Source organism: Dreissena polymorpha, chromosome 15 (assembly GCF_020536995.1).
Source record: "Dreissena polymorpha isolate Duluth1 chromosome 15, UMN_Dpol_1.0, whole genome shotgun sequence".
Taxonomy (NCBI): domain Eukaryota; kingdom Metazoa; phylum Mollusca; class Bivalvia; order Myida; family Dreissenidae; genus Dreissena; species Dreissena polymorpha.
Window position 1 is genome coordinate 18,449,948 of NC_068369.1, and position 22,951 is coordinate 18,472,898.

The 22,951-nt window shown below is 36.0% G+C and overlaps 1 protein-coding gene across 2 annotated transcripts; it reads right to left on the minus strand.

Annotated features, from left to right (window-relative positions):
- Nucleotides 1–108: 108 nt before the first annotated feature.
- LOC127859479 (uncharacterized) lies at nucleotides 109–21,656 on the minus strand. 2 transcript variants are annotated; one of them, XM_052396924.1, is made up of 8 exons: nucleotides 20,816–21,656; nucleotides 18,716–19,588; nucleotides 18,183–18,422; nucleotides 17,515–17,738; nucleotides 17,083–17,186; nucleotides 5,073–5,164; nucleotides 4,531–4,620; nucleotides 109–2,681 (listed from the first exon to the last, which is right to left on the minus strand). In XM_052396924.1, exons 2-8 carry the CDS (start codon nucleotides 19,584–19,586, stop codon nucleotides 592–594), a joined length of 3,711 nt encoding a protein of 1,236 aa, XP_052252884.1. In that variant the 5' UTR covers nucleotides 19,587–19,588; nucleotides 20,816–21,656; the 3' UTR covers nucleotides 109–591. The 2 variants fall into 2 exon arrangements, with proteins under 2 accessions (XP_052252884.1, XP_052252885.1); XM_052396925.1 differs by lacking the exons at nucleotides 17,083–17,186; nucleotides 17,515–17,738; nucleotides 18,183–18,422; nucleotides 18,716–19,588; nucleotides 20,816–21,656 and adding exons at nucleotides 5,389–5,492; nucleotides 6,328–6,551; nucleotides 7,249–7,482; nucleotides 7,650–9,400.
- Between the last annotated feature and the right edge of the window lie 1,295 nt (nucleotides 21,657–22,951).

Consider the following 22,951-nt stretch of genomic DNA (forward strand, 5'->3'; position numbering starts at 1 on the left):
GTCAGAGCGGATCCGTGTTCTTCTGAAACCATGCTGACGACAGGAGTCGTGGATTCGATTACATGTCTTACTTACTAACACGTCGTTCGTTTATGTGCGATAGGCAAATATAGAAACTTGTTTTATTTTAGTAGGATATAAACATTATAATAATAAAGTAACGAATTTAATACAAGACAGAAGATCATATGGCAAAGTCATGGGCGGTTGTTTTCTATAACAGTGGTAAAAAGATACAATATTGTGCAGTTTGCAAGGCAAACATACATTCTCATAGGTAATTGGACATGTACTTAAACGATTAACTAGCAGTATTATATAGCATACACAAACGGTAAATATCCCGTGCTGATGCACGCACTTCCTTCAGAAATAAAGTGGTAACTGTAACGAAAGTTTCAGTAAGATTAATTAAATTAGCATACCATTCGTATTCAACAATAGAAGTAATGATTAATGTTTGATAAATCACATTATATGGATATAAGAGATGGCACGCTATCTATACAAAATGCTCTCAATGTTAAAAATAAATCGCAGCACCTCTCTTTGGTTATCGCGTAACATAGTGTTGTCTATTCTATCATTTAGTTAGACAATAATGTCATTGAGTTCGCGGCCGTCCATATACTGGTCGATGAAATGGGGCTCCATTAGTCTGGACGAAAATAACTCATCTTTCCCCAAAGTGAGTCCCATAACCTGTTCATTTCGGGTAGCCATGTCACTCAATCCAAGCTTAGCTATAGCTTGGTAGGTGGGAAACAAGGGTCGGTATTCATCCAGCATGCGGACTGCTAAACAACGATTATATAGATCGACATGTAATAGATCCACTCTGAAGATAAGAGTTTTTACTATGTACGCAGGCACATAGATCGTTTTTCCTGAATGCACCAGTGGCACCATGCCACTCGACATTGTAGTATTACTGAGAGCATAATCGCCTCTTGCTGGTATCACCAAACTGTCACCGGCATGCTCGCTATAGCGCTCCAAATAGTACGTAAGTGCGACAATGAACGCGTTGTCTTTCTTTAGTTGCCTCAAAACATTTGAGACTTCTTCAGCATAGAGCAAATTGCCATTCTCAATTCCTGCGTCTTCCGGTATATGGGTATCTATCAGTAGCTCTGTCGCTCTTGGTCCGAATACCTCTGATATATGGAGCGATGCCTGATCACTGCATATACTGGCTGCAATCCGCGTTCCTAATCGAAGATCCGTGAAAAATGCAAACACCCATTTTGTACACATGTCTGTTCCGCTAAGAACAGATTTGAATAACGAATGTATGTCCGTTGGTCTTGCAAAGACATTTTCAAAATGCATTTTTACAGCTTGTAGCATTGAGACCGCCTGTTCGTACTTCCGATCTGTTACCATCATTTGGATAAGGTATCCATGCGACGGGTAAAAGCAGTTCACAAACGATCTTGCGGCGTCTGGACGAGCAATAAACTCTGGTATGTCATCAAGTATCATATCCAGTACCGGTTGAAAATCTGAACTTTTTATGTTTAGCGTCTCCAGAGCATGATCTAAAGCTGCTATTGGACAAGTCCAACATTTGTTTAGTTCCAGTGCACACTCTTGTAGAACAGGCAATGAAAGACCGTGTAACATGTTTCTCGTAGAAATAAAATAATGAGCTAACATTCCAACGCTGAATGCGTTTGCTATATTTCTCAGCAACATCAGCAAACATTGCCCTGCTTTCATGTTCCAGTATGTTTCCGGAAGGTTCTCACATGCATAAAAGAATACGCTCTTTGTGATTGATGATGGCAAGTTATGTCGATGGATTGCCTGTTCCACAATTGTTCTGAATATCATAAAACAACATTTGTGTTCCCGTGACAAAACCTGGAAAAGAACACGTTCTGAAATAGCAAATGAAATACACCAGTGGGTGTCACTATCATGTTTTGACTCTGATAAACAATCACCGAGGAGTTCGTTGTTAACCGGCTGGCTTAAATACGGTACCACATTACAGCCATTACTGTAAATGCTATTGATAATCTTGTCGCTGGGAAAATTACTTGGTCTGCTCCTGGAAACCCATTCTAGGGCGCATTCGGGCCATTCACAATTAAAGGCTATGATGCACGTTGCTTTCAATCCGGCGTTGCGACATACCGAGACAATCAGTGACTTGTACGCTTCATGCAAAACATCAACGGAAAGCTCGAAAGTCTTTATGTATGCAACTTCTTGAGATTTCCTTAGGAGGCATTTCCATAAGGAAAGGTGTATTGGTCTCAACTGTATTCGACTTTGGGATGCATCACCGGTAATGACCACACCTTTTCTGTTCGCTTCAAGGTGATTAAACTGAGCAAGTGTGTCGTGAGGAATATAGAAAATCGGCATAATCTTTTCGTCAGCTCTATCGTGGTAATTTGAGAAGAAATGACTGATAGACGTTCCTTCAAACATAGACGCTACATATGGCACCGTCATTACCTCAGAAATGAAGTCCCCGACAATTTGTATGTAGGCGTCCTTATTTATTTGGTAAGGAGGTTTCAATCGCTGCGCCTGGGTTGGCGTCAAACTTTGCAAATACTCGCACTGTATAAGCATGCTCACGATCATATCAAAATGCATGATTGAGAAGTTGGTCTTTTCCTTCGGGACGTCATGCGTGATTTCACGGTTGTCGCCATTTTGTGAATCTACAATTCAAACAGGTCATAAAAACAGCTTTTTAAGCCAATAAGTGAAATGCAGAATACATTTCATGTATAACATTCTTTATTCTTCACTTTGATGGATTGCCTTTATAACTGTAAAAAATACCATATAGCATAACATAAAAAAGAAAAAGTGTTTTTATCTCTCGTAAAAGGCGGAGGGATATAGAATTGGGCTTGTCCGTCCGTCCGTCCTTCTGTCACGAAACTTTTTAGTGCTATAGCTCAGTAACTATATATGATATCAACATGAAACTTCATAGGCGTATAGATATCAATGAGGACAAGTAACACGCACAAGAACAATATCAATTAACTTCCTTTAATAAGAGTAATTGCCCTTTGTTTTTGTTTGTTTTTGTATGATGTATATATTTTGGGCTTTATTTCAGATACCATGCAAGATTTCAACATGAAACTTCATGGGTGTATTGATATTAATGAGGAGAAGTGCCATGCTTAAGTACCATTACTCTTCACTTTCTTAAATAAAAGTTATTGCCCGTTGATGTTTTTGTATTATGACACTTTTCAGGGCTTTATCAACATTTCAAAATGAAACTTTATGGGCGTGTATAAATCAATAGGAAGAAGTGTCATGTACACGAACCATAACCCTGCACTTTCTGAACTTAGAGTTATTGTCCTTTGTTGTTTTTGTATGATGTAACTTTTCAAGGCTATATCTTAGATACGCTTCATAATTTCAAAATGAAACGTCATGGGTGTATTGATATATCAATGAGTAGAATTGCAGTTCATAAAAACAATAACAATACACTAAATTATTACCTATTTATTATTACCCTACACTTAATGAGTATACTGTATATCAAGGATTTGCACCGATCCATAAACAAAGTTTATTCTGCGGGAAATATCAATTCAACGAATGTGCATTTTAATTTCAAGTTTGATCATGATTATATAATGTCTTGAAAGATCGGGTATTTATGTACGCGCAAATAAAAATAATAATATAAGGATTTTCTAGTTAATTGAACCAGATATTTATGTTATATTTTAAATACGTTTGATTTCCATCTTATTTGATCACTTATATGACAGCATTAATAAATGATTCCAAAGCGTTAATATTAAATTAAAATCAAGAACACAATATTCATTTTACAAAACATAATAATATCCGTTCGGATTCTTACACATTACCCCAAAATGTGGACCTCACGTGTAAACGTAATTAGGATTATAAACATATTTTTTCTTATTCAAATTCGCTTTCGAAAAAAAAACATGTAGAGGCCTCGCAGTTGCCACTATGCTATCGGTTAAGGTAAATTGCAGCCGTTCTATACATGATTATATAAAGGTGTCTTAAAGGATTATATAAAGGTGTCTTAAAGGGGCCTTTTCACAGATTTTGGCATGTGTATGCAATTAAATGCTTGACATTGATAAATCTAAACATTGGATATAAAAAGCTCCAGTAAAAAAAAAACAAGAATAACATTTTTTTTTTTAAATGTAGACTTCAACTGGGTTCGAACCACTGACCCCTGGAGTCTTGGAGTAAAAGTCTACCGCTTAATTTTCAGGTTTTGAAATCGTAAAAAGATGCGTTTAATGGATATTTAAGAGAATGGTAAATATTCAGTATTACTGTTTCCTCACTCATATCATAACTAAAACGAAAATTTGCGAATCTGAAACAACTTTTTTTAATTTTGTCAATTTACCAAAACGTGAAAAGGCCCCTTTAACATATCCATATCAATAAAGTACAATATGAAGTGCCTTAAGTAATCATTTTGGCTTCGTATTTCGACGGAATATTCATGAGGGCCATGTTAAATATATCGTATGATATTACCCAGTTTCTGCATCCAGTCTTGCGCTCGGAGACTCACATAGTGGGATTCGAGCAGATGAGCAATACGGACATCACCTTTGATCGCCTCATCTGTATAATATATGAATGGTAATAAATTAAATGTAACATGTAAAACATGTTAAATTTAAACTGGAATATTAAAATATCGGTATATTTCGCATTTTAAACATTATGTTTTAAATGCAATCTACATGATCAGATGTGAAGAACAGGTTTAAAGAACACACTCAAGAAAACAATAGTAAATAGTTTCCTGTTTTCTGTGAATACATCTCGATTTTGAAAGAGCAATTTATACTTTACAGTTGTTAGTTAAGGAAGTAAAGTTACCAAAGAACTTAATCCGTCGAAAACTTGACACAATTATTAATGTCGATGGGCACTTACGACAGAAACAAAAACGTACATATCGAGAATGAGAAAATGTATTATATAAGACGATAAATACTAGTAATAGCACAATACACTGATGTATTACAGATAAGTTACGTAAATCTACTAGTACTCAATCGGCACCAAACCTGGGCAAGATTTTGGTACGATACGAGTTGTTTGTTGTTCGGCAATTCCACCATAGATGATGATGTTCATTTGAAGAATCTCTGCAATAGCGCTGAAAAATAGGATAATGTATTTGAAAGCAAATTTAATGGGTTATTATACATGAAATTGACTTAAGTTTATGCTCGTTGAAAGTCCTGTCATTTTATAATAAATAAATCTCAGATAAAAAAGCGTAAACGTATAAACAAAATAAACGTTGATGCTATATGTGGAGACACGTATTTGTCACGAAACAAACAGTGTGGAATTAAAATTTAAAATAAAACACCATACTTCAAGATCATGTGATCGCCCCATTCGCCATCCCTACACATGCGCAGAAGATAATGTTCCAACGTTTCGTCCACGAGAAAGGCATCAAGTCGAGTCCCATCACTCTACAGAAAGAAACATATCTGTTAATTAACCCTTTGCATGCTGGGAAATTTGTCGTCTGCTTAAATGTCGTCTGCTGAATTTCTAAAATAAGCATTTTCTTCGATTTTTTTTCAAAGAATACTATCAGAATAGCAAACAGTTTGGATCCTGATGAGACGCCACGTTTTGTGGCGTCTCATCTGGATCCAAACTGTTTGCAGAGGCTTTTAAAATCCGGTTCCAGCGCTAAAAGGGTTAACTAGAAATGGCGCAGCAGAGGCCGACGCGTATCCCCTCGCCGCATGTATGATGTTTGACCCAGGGGCGCCCCAGGGTTGGTAATGGGGTCATGTATAGTTGAGATTGACCGTATTGTCGTAAGAGATGTTCAGTATCAATGTAGCAGTAAATCCGTGAAGAAATGAAGAAGTTAATGTAAAATAACCTAAAACAATGAGTGAAAATCTCTGGACCGGCCCCGCCCCAACCCCCATAACTTTTGACCAAGGAGTCAGATCAAAATTGCAAATAGTGCACCGTCGCACATATGCTCATAGCTACCATGTGTGTAAGTTTCAAGGTTCTAGTGCTTATAGTGTAGGAGGAGATAGTGGCCAGGACGGACGGACGCATAATCCCCACTTTTTCTCCGAAAAGCGTGGGGATAATAATTAATTTTATTTTTTTATTGAACATGTCAACGAAAGTCGTTTTTTATTAAATAAAGAGCAACGTATGATGAAATACATTGTTGTTCTATTTGTTTTCGTGGTGTCATGACACGTACTGTAATAAGTCTGAAACACAGCAAAACGGTTACAAAATACGGGTAAGGGCGTTTCACACGATATTTACCGCATAAGGATGAGTTCGTAAGTACTCTACGGAGGCCTTCCGGAGACTGTAGATGTCGTGTTCTGCATTGCCCTGTGTTCTCAACTGATCCACCACCGCCGCAAATAGACAGTTGCCGTCGTTACGGACGTCTTCCACGATCAAGTTGTCGTCTTGGAATATCTTTTTAAGGCGTATTAATGATTTGAATACAGCTAAGGATGACAGCAACGAACCTCTACATCCTAAAATATAGCGCATAACGTGCAAATAAATCGCTTTATACATGATTCATACGCTTCTTTCATTCAAACAATCATTGCATCTGAATATAGACATACAAATATATTGCAAGCCGATATATTTACAAAGTGACGCATACTCGTTTACTTCTCATAAGCATTGGTTAAAAACATGTTAAAAATGATTTAACACCAGTCGGATCCGAGTACCGTAGTTCTATGTTCTCTATTTTATAATGTCGATTTTTAATATTCGTTAAACTTTGTTAAAACAGAGCGACCTTTTTCATACAATAATTGCATTCTCACGTTTAGTCATATATTTGTCAAAAATGCATAACATTTAATAGCATTTTTGTATTTTCACTTGTTCTTTTTTGTTATCTGATGCATTTGCATTTATGTTTACCCTATTTCGTGTATCATGTTTACCCTATTTCGTGTATGATGTTTACCCTATTTCGTGTATGTGTTTGAAGATCAGCATTACATGCTTTAGTCATATAACCGGACATGAAACTTCATTAAACGAGTCCATGAAATATGCTTGTAATTGACAAAGGTTGCATTATATTACGACATATAAAGAGACTATCTGAAAATCTTGAAATCCATTATTATTTTACTTGTACATTCCTCATGAAAATTATAATAGGAGTTTCACTAGTTACACAATATGAAATAATAGATTTTTGCTTACGTTGGCATTTGCCATTTTGTGTAACCTCTCGATTCCATCCGTCTGCAGAAAGGTTGTTATGGGCGCTGCTACCGTAACACTGCATACATGGAACGTATTCGGTTAAACCGACGCTCTTTATGATACCTCGAATAACGTCATCTGTGTCTTCGGCATTCACAAGTTTAGCGACAAGGAATAACGGCACAAACAAAGGCGTTTTGAACGTCGATTGCGGTCGAATCATCGATGCTTCTGAAACACATATGCATGATTCTAAAATATTATAAAACCATCCTTTAGTACCGGTAAATAATTTGCATCCAAAATAGTTCCTTTTTATTATTTTGACATGTCGTGCTAGAATAATGAGAACAAAATGTTTGTTATTTTTATGCAGAGTAGAACGTCAAATCGCTTACCGTCCAATGGAGGTAATTTAAAATTTGAGAGATCAGATGGAATATCTCGGTCCCAGGAAAGGACCATTCGATTCTGCTTAGCATGCGGTGGACGACCTGTATAGGCTCTCAACTCATGTATGTCGTCATCTGTGAGAACCCACTTAAAATCTCTCGATAAACCGGAATGTGCATCGGTTTTTGTTGTTTTTGAGAACGACGTATTTCCATCCGACCGTTTTGGGGTAAGTGTTGTTTTTGTTTTCACATCTCTCTTTTTATGACTACTTTTCATAACATTATGTGCATTACAAGTTCCGTGGTCTTGACGAATTTCAGTTGTTTGAATATTTGGGTCTCCCTCTTGTGATTGAGCACTTATATATGTTGCACCAGTTACCGCTGAATCTTGGATGGTGCTATAATTTGGCTTTCCGTTTATACCCGATGTAAAAGGTTCATCTAATGATATATGTCCAGTACGAGAAAACAGATTCCAGTCAAAATCTTTGTCTTTGTTGGTGACACCAGTTTCGTCATCTACGTAATCTCCAATGCTGTCATCATCGTCGTCCAAAATGTTATTTTTAAACGACCTAGACAATGCTAAAACTGAAGCTACATCCATGCTGGTTAACAATTTATAAATAATTTGCTGGGATTTTAAACACACTTGGCACAGACAATTCCGTTTCCATGACTCACGTGTTCCGAGCTGCACTTATAGTACACCACATTATTATAAGTACGTAACCGAAAGCTCGAAACTCTTCGATGAGTAACGGTGCATCATCAGTTTAAAAAAAGGGAGAAAAACATTATATTAGTTTAATTATGTTCCCGAATTCATAATACCGGTGAATTTGTTTTAATGAATATTAAATGTTTTCAATAGTTGTTTAAATATTGCTTGATGATGTATTCCGCCAATGTAATCTTATCTTGCAACACGTCATTTCGCATTAAAACTATCTGTATTGTTTTCAGATTTCAATGTTGAAAAGCTCTATGGCTATCGATGTGTAATCTTGTCCAAGCTGTGCTTGTTTCATATTATGTGTTACTTGATATTTATGAAGCTCGAAACGACATGCAATATCCCAACGTCCGCGAGCAACTATTTCAAGTGTAACACCCTCTAAACAATAACTGTGACGGCTTTAGTTACGCGACACATCTAAACATAATCCATTTACAAGAATATGAGTAGCAGGGCGTAGCATGGATTTAAAACAGTATGGGAATACTTGAATGACTGCGCAACATTACGCTACTGTTTACGATTTGCACACTAACAGTATATATAAGGGAAAACATACAGACATATGTTATTGTGTATTTTACCCTACACCAAAAATTCTGAAAATAATATCAACTTACATTTCTGCTTATATGAATATTTTACCCTTTTTCTAAAAAAATTCGGGACTTTTCGCCATAAAGAACGAACGTCTGTGTGTTAACACCGCTCTTTACAACTACGCCACGACTTTGTCCATTTCAAATGCCACTGTATATTATTTACAATTATCAGTAAACACCATTTAATTTTGTGCGATCAAAAAAGTCAATACAAATTATACATTTGTGTCGTTTTGTAACTCCTTATTATCATAAAAGTTCAATTACATATTTGTTCTTGTTGCATTTTTGTCATTATTTCATCTCATAACAAAAACTGTAAAGACATGGTCATATAATGTCTAAAGGAAGCTACACCCTTGGATGACCCTCTCAATCGAGTTAAGATGAATAAGGAAAACTGTTTTAATGTACTTGTTTCGGAGAAGTACTGACTACTGACGAAGCTACTCAAACGTTGTTGTTTTTTTTTTGCTTTTGTTTTGTTCCGTAGATTAAACATATTTACGATCTTTGTTACACATAGCTTGTTTGACAATTTCTGTAGATAGATTGCTATCTTCATAGCTCTTTATCGTTAATAGATGTAACATATTTCTTTGTATACTTATAATTGTAAAACCTATTCCATAATTGTTTTAATAAAATTTCCGATACTAACGACACAAACACACTTATGTTATGTTTGTAGTACTCGATTCACGAGTCAAGTTTTGTCATTCGTGTTTTCATATGTTCGCTTCATATGTACATTATATTAAACTCGTTTTAAAGGCGCGTTTGTTTTGTGAGTAATTATGCGGTAAGTGTGAGGCTCGGCTAAACCTCTAACTGGTCGATAAAACTCTGATAACAATATGATAATAAAACTAATTTAAAAAAGTAAATTCGTTATTAAAGTGAAAGAACAAAAGAAAAAGTTGTTTACTCCATTTGATTATTCCTTAAACGTGATCTCCGAAGAACAAACTTTCTTGTTTAAACTATTTCACATGTTTCACAATGCACCAAGTGTATATCCCAACATCTCGGAATGAATGACATCGCCACATAGTAGTATGACTAATGGTACACAGCATCCCAGTAAGTGGACATGTGTATATTGGATCAGTTTGTTCCGGTTTCATGTCGAGGATTTACTACTGACGCTCCTCAGTCATTCTTTTAACCCATTTATGCCTAGTGGACTCTCCCATCCTTCTAAATTGGATCAATTTATTTCTAAAATTAGGGATGTCTGGTATACCTATTTCTATATTTAGAATATTTCTTACAGAAATTCCTTTAAGCAAACAGCACAGACCCGCTGTTTGCAAAGTCCTTTTTTCAGGACGCTAGGCATAAATGGGTTAATTAACACATCTATTGACAAAGCGCTTACTAAAATTCACTAGACAATAACCATCAAACCGCCATTTGGTAAAGAATAAATTAACGAAATGTTATATTTTTGTGTGATGTAATCAAAATAGAAGTGTCTCATATAAAAATTGAAATTTTCTATAGACGGTGCAAGATTGTACAAATATACTATATATAATATACATTTCGTCATTATCATCTACACGTTTAGGTCAGTCAACTGTGTAAGATTGAGTGAAATCTATCAATTAGTAAAGAAAGGGTTGAAAACACACACATTTGGGCGTCATAATTCTTCCAAAACTTGTCGTAGCCATTAGGTTATTAAACTGTGAATGTTTGCGTGATCCAGCAAGTAGTTCAATAGGAGTTGATATAGAATAAGTTTGGGTCTACATAATCCAGATCGGAAAAGGGGTGATAATTCTTCTAAAACTCGCAGCCAAAATCCTTTTCTTAAAGTTCCTTCACTAGTGTGAGAGAATAGAACCGGTAGAATGGAATCGAAAACCATGGGGTGGGGAAACCGAATAAAAATATGTTAAAAGTCTTCGACTTGCCCATTTAATAAAAACAAAACTCCCGGCAGCCATGCTTTTAATTCAACGGAATATTATCAGTTGAGGGCTACATTGGTGAGAAATAATCTAAAATTGCTTTTTAGAGAAACGTTTCACCGCGTTTCTGTTAACAGGAAGTACAGGTCACTGAAAGTTTCGGTATTTCAGAATAGTTATTTTTAGAAACTGTTAAACCCACTTTCGGAAATGCATTCACAACCATGAACAATTACTCAAATTTCGAATACCAGTTTCAAATTAAACTCACACATTAAACTTACAAACTTAAGAGTCAATCTTTATTTTACGAGCCGAAAACAAATTAATTAACATACCATTTTTCTGTTCAATGCAAAGAAATGAACTATTTTGGATGGTGCGACTTCTATGTTGGAAACCATTAAAATGCAGGCAATTAAGAACACGTTTTTTTGTTTACACACTGTAACAAATGTTTTTTTTATAACAAGCTTTATAACATTTCCGCTAATTTACGTGAATGACAAATCATCTATGTTTTGTAGAAAGGTGATAAAAGCAATCAAAACAATGCGTTGGTAGTACATTTTATACATCATTTAAAATATAATTTTTATGTATGTTTGAATTGTATAAAAGTTAATGCAGAATTGAAAGGAAGATAATTACTGCAGCTTTTTGGTTTCTAGCTATAAGTTGTTTTTTTTAAGTAATTCATATGTTTAATGAAATTTATGCATAAACAATCCGTTATTGCATATATCATATGGTTAACGGACATGATAACGTAAGTTTTCTAGTGTAGGTTTAGAACATCTTATCAACTGAGTTGTGTGGCATTTTTCCTCAAAATACTGGAATCGATAAATGTGCGCAGGTGCGGATGTTGATTCGAGTCAAAGAAATATGCCTTATTTAAATTATCATGCAAAGTGTGTAATAATTATTCATTTTTTGGCACATACGTTTAATACCTTCATCATTCAGGCGGGCGTCATGTTTCTTAAAGGGACCTTTTAACAGATTTTATTACGTATTGAAGCTTGTCATTAATGCTTTTTTAGTTGTTATTGGTAAATTTAAACATTGTATCTATAAAAGCTCCAGTAAAAAAAAACAAGGATAAATTTAAACAAAGAAAAAATGTAACTCTCAACTGGGCTCATACATCTGATCCCTACAGTAAAAGCCTGACTCTTAGACCACTCGGCCATCCGTGCTCATTACAAAAATTCAAGTATTTTATACTTCATATTAGGCATCCTCGTAGTGTCACAAAATATAAAGACAACAACAGAACTCTCCAAATTATTCAATCGTTTCGCGTTGCTACGCTTGATAATTTTCAGGTTTTTAAATCGTCGAATAACGCATTTTATGGATATTTTAGAGCATGGTAAATAGTATTTTTTACTGTTTACTCACAAATATCATTTTACAACGAAATTTGCGAATCTGAAACATTTTATTTTAATTTTGTCAATTTACCAAAATGTGAAAAAGTCCCTTTAATTTTTAAGGCATATGTTCATGTAAATAAATATGATACACAATACATACAGAAAAGGGCAGTGAATAAATGTGACATAGTACAAACTCCATACGAAATAAGCATTTAAATAAATGTGACGAATAATAAATACAAACAAAAGTGTACATGTTTAAAGATGGAACGACAGTTTATTCCTAGGTTCAAATTTGATTAACTTTTCTCTGAGCATTTCTGTAAACAACACGATAGTCCATTTACTTGAATACACAAGACAAAAGCACCACGAGATTCAAACCTGCTGTATCATTTCTGTTTCTATTTAAAGGTACATTACTACTCAAAATCAACGAAAATTTCGTACAATATTTCGTAAAATAAAATAACCAATTAAAAATCAGTGTTCCTTATGGCAATTGCCGAAATTTCAACACCAGATGTGGTCTGATAAAATAGATGTTTATAGATACAATATGCTTGTTGTTTTTCCATTTTAATTTCCCACAACGATATCTATTCATACGACACATGGACACTAACATTGTGTTCCTGTGTCGTATGAATAGATATATTCGCGGTAAATTGAAATGAAATTTATTGTTGACACAAATAAATAAAAACGAGCATTTTGTATCTACGAAAAGTCTATGTAATCATACCACATCCAGCGTTGAAATTGTGGCTATTGCTATAAGGCACACTGATTGTTTAGGTGTTAACTTTATTTTACGAAATACTTTACGAAATTTTCGTTGATTTTGAGCGTTACAGAGACTTTAAGTTGCAAATTGGAAAATTTTGGTAGCAATCAAAATGCAAGTTAGCATAAATTCCACGATAAGATAAAAAAAACATCTACAGCCATATTTATATATCATTAAACAATTATTTAATGGTAAGGCTAGCTTCTTTGATATCAATATTGTTCTCAACTCAACTAGCGTGTTCTGATGACAAAACCTATGAAATATCGCGTGCGGCGGTGGCTTAAAACCGAGAACGTAAAAGATACAAGGGGCCTCTTCGGAAAGAGTTAGGGTACCATAACCGGATTCCTTGTTTTCCAATACCATCTAATCAGCCTGTTGATTTTTTTTCTGCAAAAACAAAGAAACCTAACGGAAATAAGCGCACGGACTTGCATTTGTTATCTTTTACTGCCACATTCAAATAATCGCAACACTTACACACAAACACACTCACACTGTGCACCCGCACATCACGCGCACACACACAATACGTGTTCATGAACACACATATAATCGCATTAGTCCTTAAATCTAATAAAACTCGTTTGCATCATCATGTCCTTCATAGTCCATATACAGGTCCTGTGAATCGGTACCCATTAATCTTGACCACATGGATTCCGGCGAATACTTACCCATCCTCAAGTAATTTTCCATAACACGTTCATTTTGGTAACACGCCGAACTTAATCCAAGTTTGGCTAGGGCTTGGTAGTTCGGAAACAAGGGGCGGTACGCATCAAGCATACCACTTGTCAGGCAATTCTCGAATAGCCTAACATATATGCCGCACAAGTACATTGCAACAGCCGTTGACGTAACGTATTCCGAACCATGTTGCATGATCCCTCCAGAAGGTTTCATCCCTCCATAGACAATCGGCATTATTTCTCTGAGAACGGATTCGTCATGAATAGGAATCACAAAATTCCCTCCTGCATATGTAGCATATTGTGCTAGATAGTATGCCAAGACCTCAATGGAAGCGGAATGTTTGTTAAGCTGTTTCAATGCATCTGCAACTTCTTCTGCGTATTTAAAATTGCCTTTCTCAATACCTGCTCCCTCTGGGATGATGGTATCTATCAGAAGCTCCGTTGCAGTTGGTCCAAATACCTCAGTAATATGAAGACACGACTGATAACTAAATATGTCTGTTAGAAATCTTCGTTCCCAAGCTCATATCTATGAACAATGCAAATACCCATTTCTTACATGTGTCGATCCCTGTAAGTACTGATTGGAATAGTGAGACAATGTCGGTGGATCTGGCAAACACATTTTCGAACAGCGTTTTAATGTCCTGAAGTGCTGTGAACGCATTTGAATATTCTCCATTTAGCACCATTATCTGAATAGCGTATCCGTACGACGGATAATAGGACTTAGCAAACGACTTTTCTGTATTGCGGAGCGCTACTAAGTCGGGCATGTCAGCCAGTAGCAAATCTAAGGGCCGGTCCTATATCGGAACTAGCGATGTTCAAAGTCTCTAGAGCTTGTTGCAGTGCAACGACTGGGCGAGTCCAGCTTTTCTTAAGTTCTGTAGCAACTTCCAGTAGAACAGACGGCGAAAGGCCATGGAGCATGTTCCTAGTTGAAATAAAATAGTGCGCCAAAAACCCCACACTGAATGCATTTGCAATATTTCTTAGCAATATCAACAAACATTGACCTGTTTTCATTTTCCAATCAGTTTGCGGAAAGTTTTCACATGCATACAAAAATATATGTTTTGTGACAGAGGACGGTAGGGTACGACCGTTAACCGCTTGTTCCACAATGACTCGAAAAAGTAGAAAGCAGCAATTCTGTATTCGAGACATATTCCTGAAAAGTTCACGTTCAGAAACTGCAAACGACATGCACCAGTGAGTATTATCATCATTGTCAGCATCGAAATCTGTAAAGCAATCTCCGAGGAGTTCGTTATTTTCAGGTTGGCTCAACAGTGGTACAATATAGCAACCAGTCATGTAAATATTCTGCTTAATATGGTCATTGGGAAAATCGCTTGATCGGGTTCTTGTCACCCATTCTATCGCGCAATCTGGCCATTCACAATTGAAAGCAAGTATGCATTTCGCATTTAACCCGGCCATATCTGACGCTTGCAATAGCTGCGGTCTGCAGTTTTCGGGTATAACATCGTTGGTAAGTTTGAACGTCTTCAGGTACCTAATACCGTGTATTTTTCTTGTTTGAGCTGGCCATAATGATGGATTTATTGGCATTAATTTTATTCGACTTTCTGATGCGTTGCCGACAACAAAAACATCTTTCATAAATGCGTCCATGTTGTCAAACTTTGCCCGAGAGTCGTGAGGAACAAATAGAACAGGCATTAGTTTTTCATTGGATCTACACGTATCACGTGAAAAGAAGTGACTCAATGACATGCTTTCAAAAAAGCCTCCTGAATATGCTATGGGTAGTGCTTCACAGATGAAGTCGCCGACAAGCTGTATTGTAGCAGTTTGCGAGGGTGCATACGGGGGTGTAAACTTTCGAGCTAGTGACGGTGTTAAGCTGTGCAAATAATCGCACAACACGACGATCTTCGTCATTATGTCGAAATGAATAAGAGGAAAGATTGTATGTTCACCAGTGTCATCTAATTGGTTATCTCGCCAATTATCTTGATGAGAATCTGGAAATTCAGAGTAAAGAATGTTATTATTTATTTTAAATAAAATCAACAATTAACTAATAGATTAATCCATGATATCTTGCAACGCGACCCAAATCATAAATCAAACATTCTTAGCAATAATAAAAGTCTACATAGTGACTGTAAATATGATTGACAGAATTTTATATATAAAATATAGATATCTAATAAATATTCATAAAAACATCTAGTCTACGCGATGTACTAGAATTAAATACCTAGTTTCTTTATCCAGTCTTGCGCTCGGAGACTCACATAGTGGGATTCGACCAGATGAGCAATACGGATGTCCCCTCTAATTGATCCGACTGCAAAATAGTTATTTAATCATTTTAAAAGAATACGAACAGGAGCGGGTCGGAAAAAAAAGCTCAAATAATACAAGAGCTTTTACACGTGAACATAATATCGATTTCCGAAGTAATTAAAAATACAATGAGTTACCGCTACCTACATATTTATGAATTTTCAATCGGATCATCTTCCGATACTTATTCATTAAGTAAGCAACAGATTCACAATAATTTTAATAACGCTCGATGGGAAAAAAATTATTGTTCGGCAAGTACTGGTATAGACTGTAGCTGTAGCCGAATATCGTTTTTGTAAAGCCTCACTTTTCACCCCCATCCCCCACAATTTTCAAGTTAAATTGTGCGGCATGCGACACAGTCCCACTTGACCTCTTATTGCTGCAGAATTAACTTGATTTATAACGAAGAATGCATAACTTACACGAGCAGGACTTTGGTGTGATATGCGGCATAACTTACACGAGCAGGACTTTGGTGTGATATGTGTGATTTGACTTACACGAGCAGGACTTTGGTGTGATATGCGTGACTTACACGAGCAGGTCTTTGGTGTGATATGTGTGATTTGCTGATCTGCAATGCCTCCATAAATGATGACTCGCATATGAAGGACTTCCGCTATTGAACTGAAAAATGGAAAATTTAAGATTGCACCAACCATACATATCAATAGGTGAACCAACAAACGATAAGCAGTTCAATAATGAAAAAAATATTATTTTATACATGTTGTTTCTTATATTTCCGTGATAAGAAGCTGAATGTTTGTTCATGCTATGTTCATTTAGTGTGAGGTTTGTTTAGTATTTATGTTTAAAACATTGTACCGCGTCTATCATGTAAGTAGGAAAAACATTTCTTCAAACTGAAATATATTTTAAGTTACTGAGTAATTATGGTTTGTTGTTTTATAGTTCCAGAATTGTCAGACTTAATAATAAACACATTCAGGTATAAAAAAAACATACTTCAAGATCATGTGATCGCCCCATTCCCCATCTCTGCACATGCGCATTAGGTACTCCTCCCATGTTTCATCCACGAGAAAAACATCAAGTCGAGTGCCGTCTTCCTTTGGAAATTGAAGACATTGATCGATTATTTCAAGGCAATGAAAGAACAGTCAAGTAAGAAAGTTTGCTTTATATGTTCGATTCTGTTTGTATTTTGATTTCGCTGTTTGTTTCTTTGTAACATTACAATTGTTCGAAAACAACCTTAACTGTAGTCCATCGGCTGATTCACTTAAAAAAATGCATTTCTTGGGTAAGTACTTTGGAATCTAGCATTGCTTTAGTTTCTTATGCATCTTATACTATCGTATATACTGTATATATGTAAGATATTTGAGAAGCTTTCGGCATATAACATGTAGTATATAGTACATGAAGGATATTTACTGAAAATGGATGAGTTCGTAGGTACTCTACGGAGGCCACTCGAAGACTGTAGATGTCGTGTTCTGCATTGCCCTGCGTTCGCAGTTGATCCACCACCGCCGCAAATAGACAGTTTCCATCGTTACGGACGTCCTGAACGATCACGTTGTCGTCTTTGAACATTGACTGCAAACGTCTTAACGCTTTAACGGCATCCAATGATGATATAAGTGACACGCCGCACCCTAAAATAATGCATATACAATTGCAATACAATCATAATAAGAAACACACGTATATTCGTACATGTACAATGTGGTACCAACCCGGGTTAGAAAATGCCAAGTATAATACTACATGCTATATCGACAATACTTTCTAGGCAAGAATAATCGCCAATAAATTATAAAAGTTGTCGAATTTAACGTCAAAAAGAATGAACTTACGAATGTTTCAACAATCCGAAAATGCTATTTTTATCATAACCGATTATAAATGGACTATAAAGCAAGAAGTCGAAGTCTAAACACTTAAAGAAATAAAGTTAAATTGATAAAACAGAACAGCTATTAATATACACAACCGACTGTTGTTACCCTTGTGGTTCGCAAATATCACATTATTATTGTTTTGCTAAACCTCCGTTAAACTTATGAAAGTGTATCTGTTCGTGATTTACAATGACCTACTTGGACATTTGCCATTCTGCAAAAAAGTGTTGCCCGTCGTTCCGGCATCGGAGCCGCCGCTGTAACCACCGCTTGCAAAACACTGCATGCACGGCACGTATTGCGTAATGCCAACGCTTGTTAGGTTAGCCACAATGACGTCATCGTCCATCTCGTTGCTTGTGGCCACCTTTGCCACGTGTACAATCGGGAAAAACATCGTCATCTTGTGCTTGAATTTCGGGCGGATTTTATATGGGGCTACAGTGCATAGAACAGAAACATATATGTAATTTTGCTATTTAAACCTGGCATGCAAACACAGTAAGTGCTAAAAAATCTTAAACGATCTATTGCGCAATTTCGAACAGTTAAATGTATGCCGGAATTTGTCGTTAATAACGGTTTGAATACTACTAGAAAACAAACTAAAAATTGGCTACCTTAACATTTGAAAAATCGAGATTTAACAAAAGACTTTTAGTTTTTTAGTTAGTTTTTGTAATGTTTATTTTTATACATAAGTATTGCATACAAATTTAAAATTCACATACTCGCCAATTGCGGTAGTTTGAAATTTGGAGCATCCGCTGGTATGTATCCATGCCAGGAGAAAGTCCTTCGGTTCTGCTTTAAATGCGACGAAAACAATGTATAGGCACTTAGCTTTTTAAGATCGCCATCTGTGATATCCCACCGCATTGCTGTGTGAGTAACTGTTGCCTCATCGGTTTTAGGGTTCATTCTGTCCGACTTTGATGCATTTTTATTGGTCCTTGTAGGTTTTGCTGGAATTGCGATACTAACTGGTCCAGTAAAGGGACTTCTCGCATTGGCAATTTCATGTCCACTTGCATAGTCTTGATGAAATTTTCTGGTCAAATCAGGATTAAAATCGATCGTGGCTGACATGTCTCCTTTGATGCTGTCAGTGACCGGTTTAATGTTTTGTATGGGACTTAAATTTGTTGAAAAGTCGTCTTTTTCGTTGTTTTTGGTTGTTGAAAGCTTATTTTTATTGTATGGTCGCCTTTTAGAAGTACTCGAGTTTGAAGCAACGGAATTTGCTGGATTTTCTTGTAATCTTTGTTCCCGTTTTCCATTGACACCACATGCAATACCATCTTCAAACAAACGATGACTCTTTTCACCTATAGAGGATAACATTTCCCAACCTAATTCATTCATTGCAGTCTGCTTTGCATCAGTTATTTCCGGGCTTAAACGCGCCTGCCCTAGCTGTCTCACATCACCATCCCTATCACGCACCATGTGATCGACCACATTCCGGCTTTCACCGAAGTCTTTTTCATTGTTGTCATATGCATCGCTGTCGTCATCGTCGTCATCATCGCTATCGTCGTCTAAAATATTGTTTTTGAAGTTGCTGAGCGAGAATGCCGATGAATGTTGGTTGTTGTCCATTGCTATCATGTGGGAAACAAAAAATATTGCATAAGTATAAATAATACGAAGAAAGAATGTCGCTGTGGTGTAATGGATAAGGTATCTGCCTAGCGACCGGGTGGTCATGGGTTCGATCCGCACTGTGGGAGCGTTCTTAAGATCTCCCCCAAAAGACACCTAGTACTGGTTCTAGGCCCAGGAAACGGACTCGAGAGCGTTTCAAATATGCAATTCAATCGACCTAAAACAAATAATTTTAAACTAAGTATAAAATGTGAAAAATAGAAACTACAGTCATGCAATATCCAGAATTCTGAACGAGTATTGAAATAGGCCAATTGAAACTGTAAAAACATTTTCAATATCGAAAGTATTGTAATTAAACATACGTTAGTTGATAATGTATGACAACTATACAGTTGGCCATGCAATAAAGAACGCCACACGCAACAGAACAACAAGTCATTAAAGATTGCATCGATGCATATTTTTTTTAAACGACGCTGTTCTAACCTTTATAACGCGAGCATATGCGACCCTAATTATTTTTTAAACATATAAAACATTGATGAATACAAGAATAAAAGCTACGAACAAGTAGTATCAAAACATCAAAGAAATTATAGTGATTTACAATTTCAAATAATTTTCTGCTGTACAGTCGAAACTTTTTTCATGTACGAAAGACATTGCACTGTTAGAATAAAATCCCTACTTATCAATAAGACGTCAATACACATGTTCGTTTGCCAACAATATAACTTGACATGTCGGTATCGGTGTAAGCAAGCAAAGACCTATAGATAACGTCGGGGACACGGAACGCGGACCCGGAGCGCGGACACGGATGCATGGAAAGTCGGCCTAATTAGGCTAAAGAACATTAATCATGTCAATCCTGCCCGACTTACATGTAAACTGTAGTCATTATAACGATCACCTGATTTCAGGTGTGTTCTACTTTCGATATTAAACATTATTTAGGTCATGTAATTATGTTTTATTTAATTCAACAATTGTGAAAGGTATGGTTCTGCCATATTATCAGCACGGTTGCAAGCATAACATATAAAGGGTGCATTCAATAGTGCACATGTGTACGTCGTACGGATTTATTATAATAAACGGATGCTCATACATGTACATCGAAAACGAAAGTAAATCAATAATAAGCAAAACACAACAGATCAAGATTAAAACACCGTCTATAAGATTATCAAAACAACATTTTTTAAAGGAACATTTACCTCATCTGCTACTGCGTGTTACAGCGGAGAATCCAAGTCAGGATTATGTCTCTTTAAAAAAGGAATTTGTTTAAAGAAAATAGGACAATCGACGAAATGTCAGGTTTTCCCCCAGGGTTTTTCCAATCAAGTTCGACAAATTCTGATTGTCCTGTTTGACATTATTATGTGTGATAATAACGAACTAAAGTCCGTTACAGTTAATTAATATCACTGGCGATTGTTTTGTTTTATACAGAAACGTTAATAGTAAAACGAACATTTGGTAAATAATTATAGTAAGTTCAAACAACACTATTCAAAAATCAAAGCACTGAGCACAACATTATAAACAATCTCGCCCCACACCGATGTCTAGCATCGTGTATTAGTTACATTAAACATTTGCTTTACGCGTTTTTGCATCGATAATTAATGTATTATCGTATTTCAAAGGGCCCTATTCATATATTCGGATAATTTGTGTTTTTTAAAGCCTTGCATTGTAAGATTTATACCACGGAACTGTAGAGCTAAATTATAATAATGATAAGGAAAATAATCTAAAAATTTGTCCACAGCGCGGCTAAAACATGTATTCTCTGGGATAAAAGGGTATTTAATATATCACTCGGCAATACGGATTGTGTGTGTGTGTACGTTTTGAAGTTCATGAGGTCCTTCGGTTCCTGGTGCTGATTATGTGAGGGCCAATAGTGTGTTCCAGCACTCCTACCTAATTAATTTACAAGGCGCATAAATTTAAAGACCAATCTTTTTAATTATAGCTGATTATGTCCAGCATTTAGTTTTCACTGAAATAATTGCAATTTTGGTGTGGTCTTGTGTTGTGGGGGGAAGCCAGAGTAACTGGAGGAAACCCCACCTGCCCTGAATTGTGACTGACAACCAAACTCTCATGCTTCAAGCAGTGAGCAGTGAACCCTAGTCGTCTAGGCTAGACGTCCGTGAGCAAACCCCTGCACTCACCTGACAGCCTTTATGGATTTTCATTTTAACCCTTCACCACTTAGAGATCTACTAGTATACTAGTATATTATAAAAATATTTTTACACGTCTGTAGTCCCTTAGAAAGTTTAATTTAATTCAAAACATGTCTTACTAGATCCATGTTTTAAAGGTTTCAGTTCCAACTCTGAGATACTGGTGAGCAGCAAACAGCATAAAACCTGAACAGACTGCGAGTTACTTGCAGGCTGTTCTGGTTTTATGCTGTTTGCACAACGCCATTTTCAATTTGCTTCGAGTGGGAAAGGGTAAACCAGTCATTTTAAACATGATATAAGTGATCCACATGTTGCAACAAAATTTTGTGAAAACAACAGAATTATTTTAAATAATTAAATTGTGTTTCGTATGCAACGCTTGATATTCTAAATGATGATAAGTCATAAGAAGGTTCAAATTTTAGTATGATTCAACATCATTAGTAGCATTTAATTCCCTGATTTATTGTGTTCTTTTATTTTATAGATCTGTGACAAAATGTTGGGAAATGTGTCATTACAAGTGCTCAACACTTTAATGTAATCATTAAATTAATGTTTTTATTTGGTAACATGACACATGAAAGGGTTAAAGCCACACAATTTCAGCTCTTTATCAGCTCTGAAGTTATTGAGCAGCAAACTTATGTTGACTTCGAACTGACTAGCCCCATATTAATTTCTATGCTTAGTTTGCATATAGACAACCTACCCACAATATCATTACACCATCTCCCAAAACTCAAGTAATTGAGAGTAAGGCATTCTTTTTTTAGAAACTTTGACCCTGACTTACCTTACCCACTCAAAATGCAATAAAAACAAGGTCCCCATGCAAGCTTGATTTATCATAAATTATATAATAAATTTCTTCAAGATTAGTAAATGCCAATTTAAGGTATTGACATAAAGTCACCAGTTTGTTTTTGTTCTATTTTCATTTATGGTTGCCTTGACTTTAACGTGACTTGCCCCAAATGCAATTGAAGTGATTTCTAAACTAGGTCTTCATGTGAGCTACCTGCCCACAAAATGTCAGTGCAATATCTCCATCTAAGATAAGTACTTAGGCAATGATGTTTTTTCTATTTTTAGCAAACAGTGACCTTGGACTTGACCTTGACCTGTCCCAAATACAGTATCAAGCTT

What these genes read in the sequence shown, in the direction of transcription:
- LOC127859479 (XM_052396924.1), bottom strand. Translation starts at nt 19,586, where the DNA reads ATGGACAACAACCAACATTCATCGGCATTCTCGCTCAGCAACTTCAAA. An exon ending in GGCGATCACATGATCTTGAA is followed by an intron (nt 5,165 to 17,082) that starts GTATGTTTTTTT and finishes CCTATTTTTCAG; the next exon opens with CGCTATTGCAGAGATTCTTC. An exon ending in CGTACCAAAATCTTGCCCAG is followed by an intron (nt 4,621 to 5,072) that starts GTTTGGTGCCGA and finishes TATATTATACAG; the next exon opens with ATGAGGCGATCAAAGGTGAT.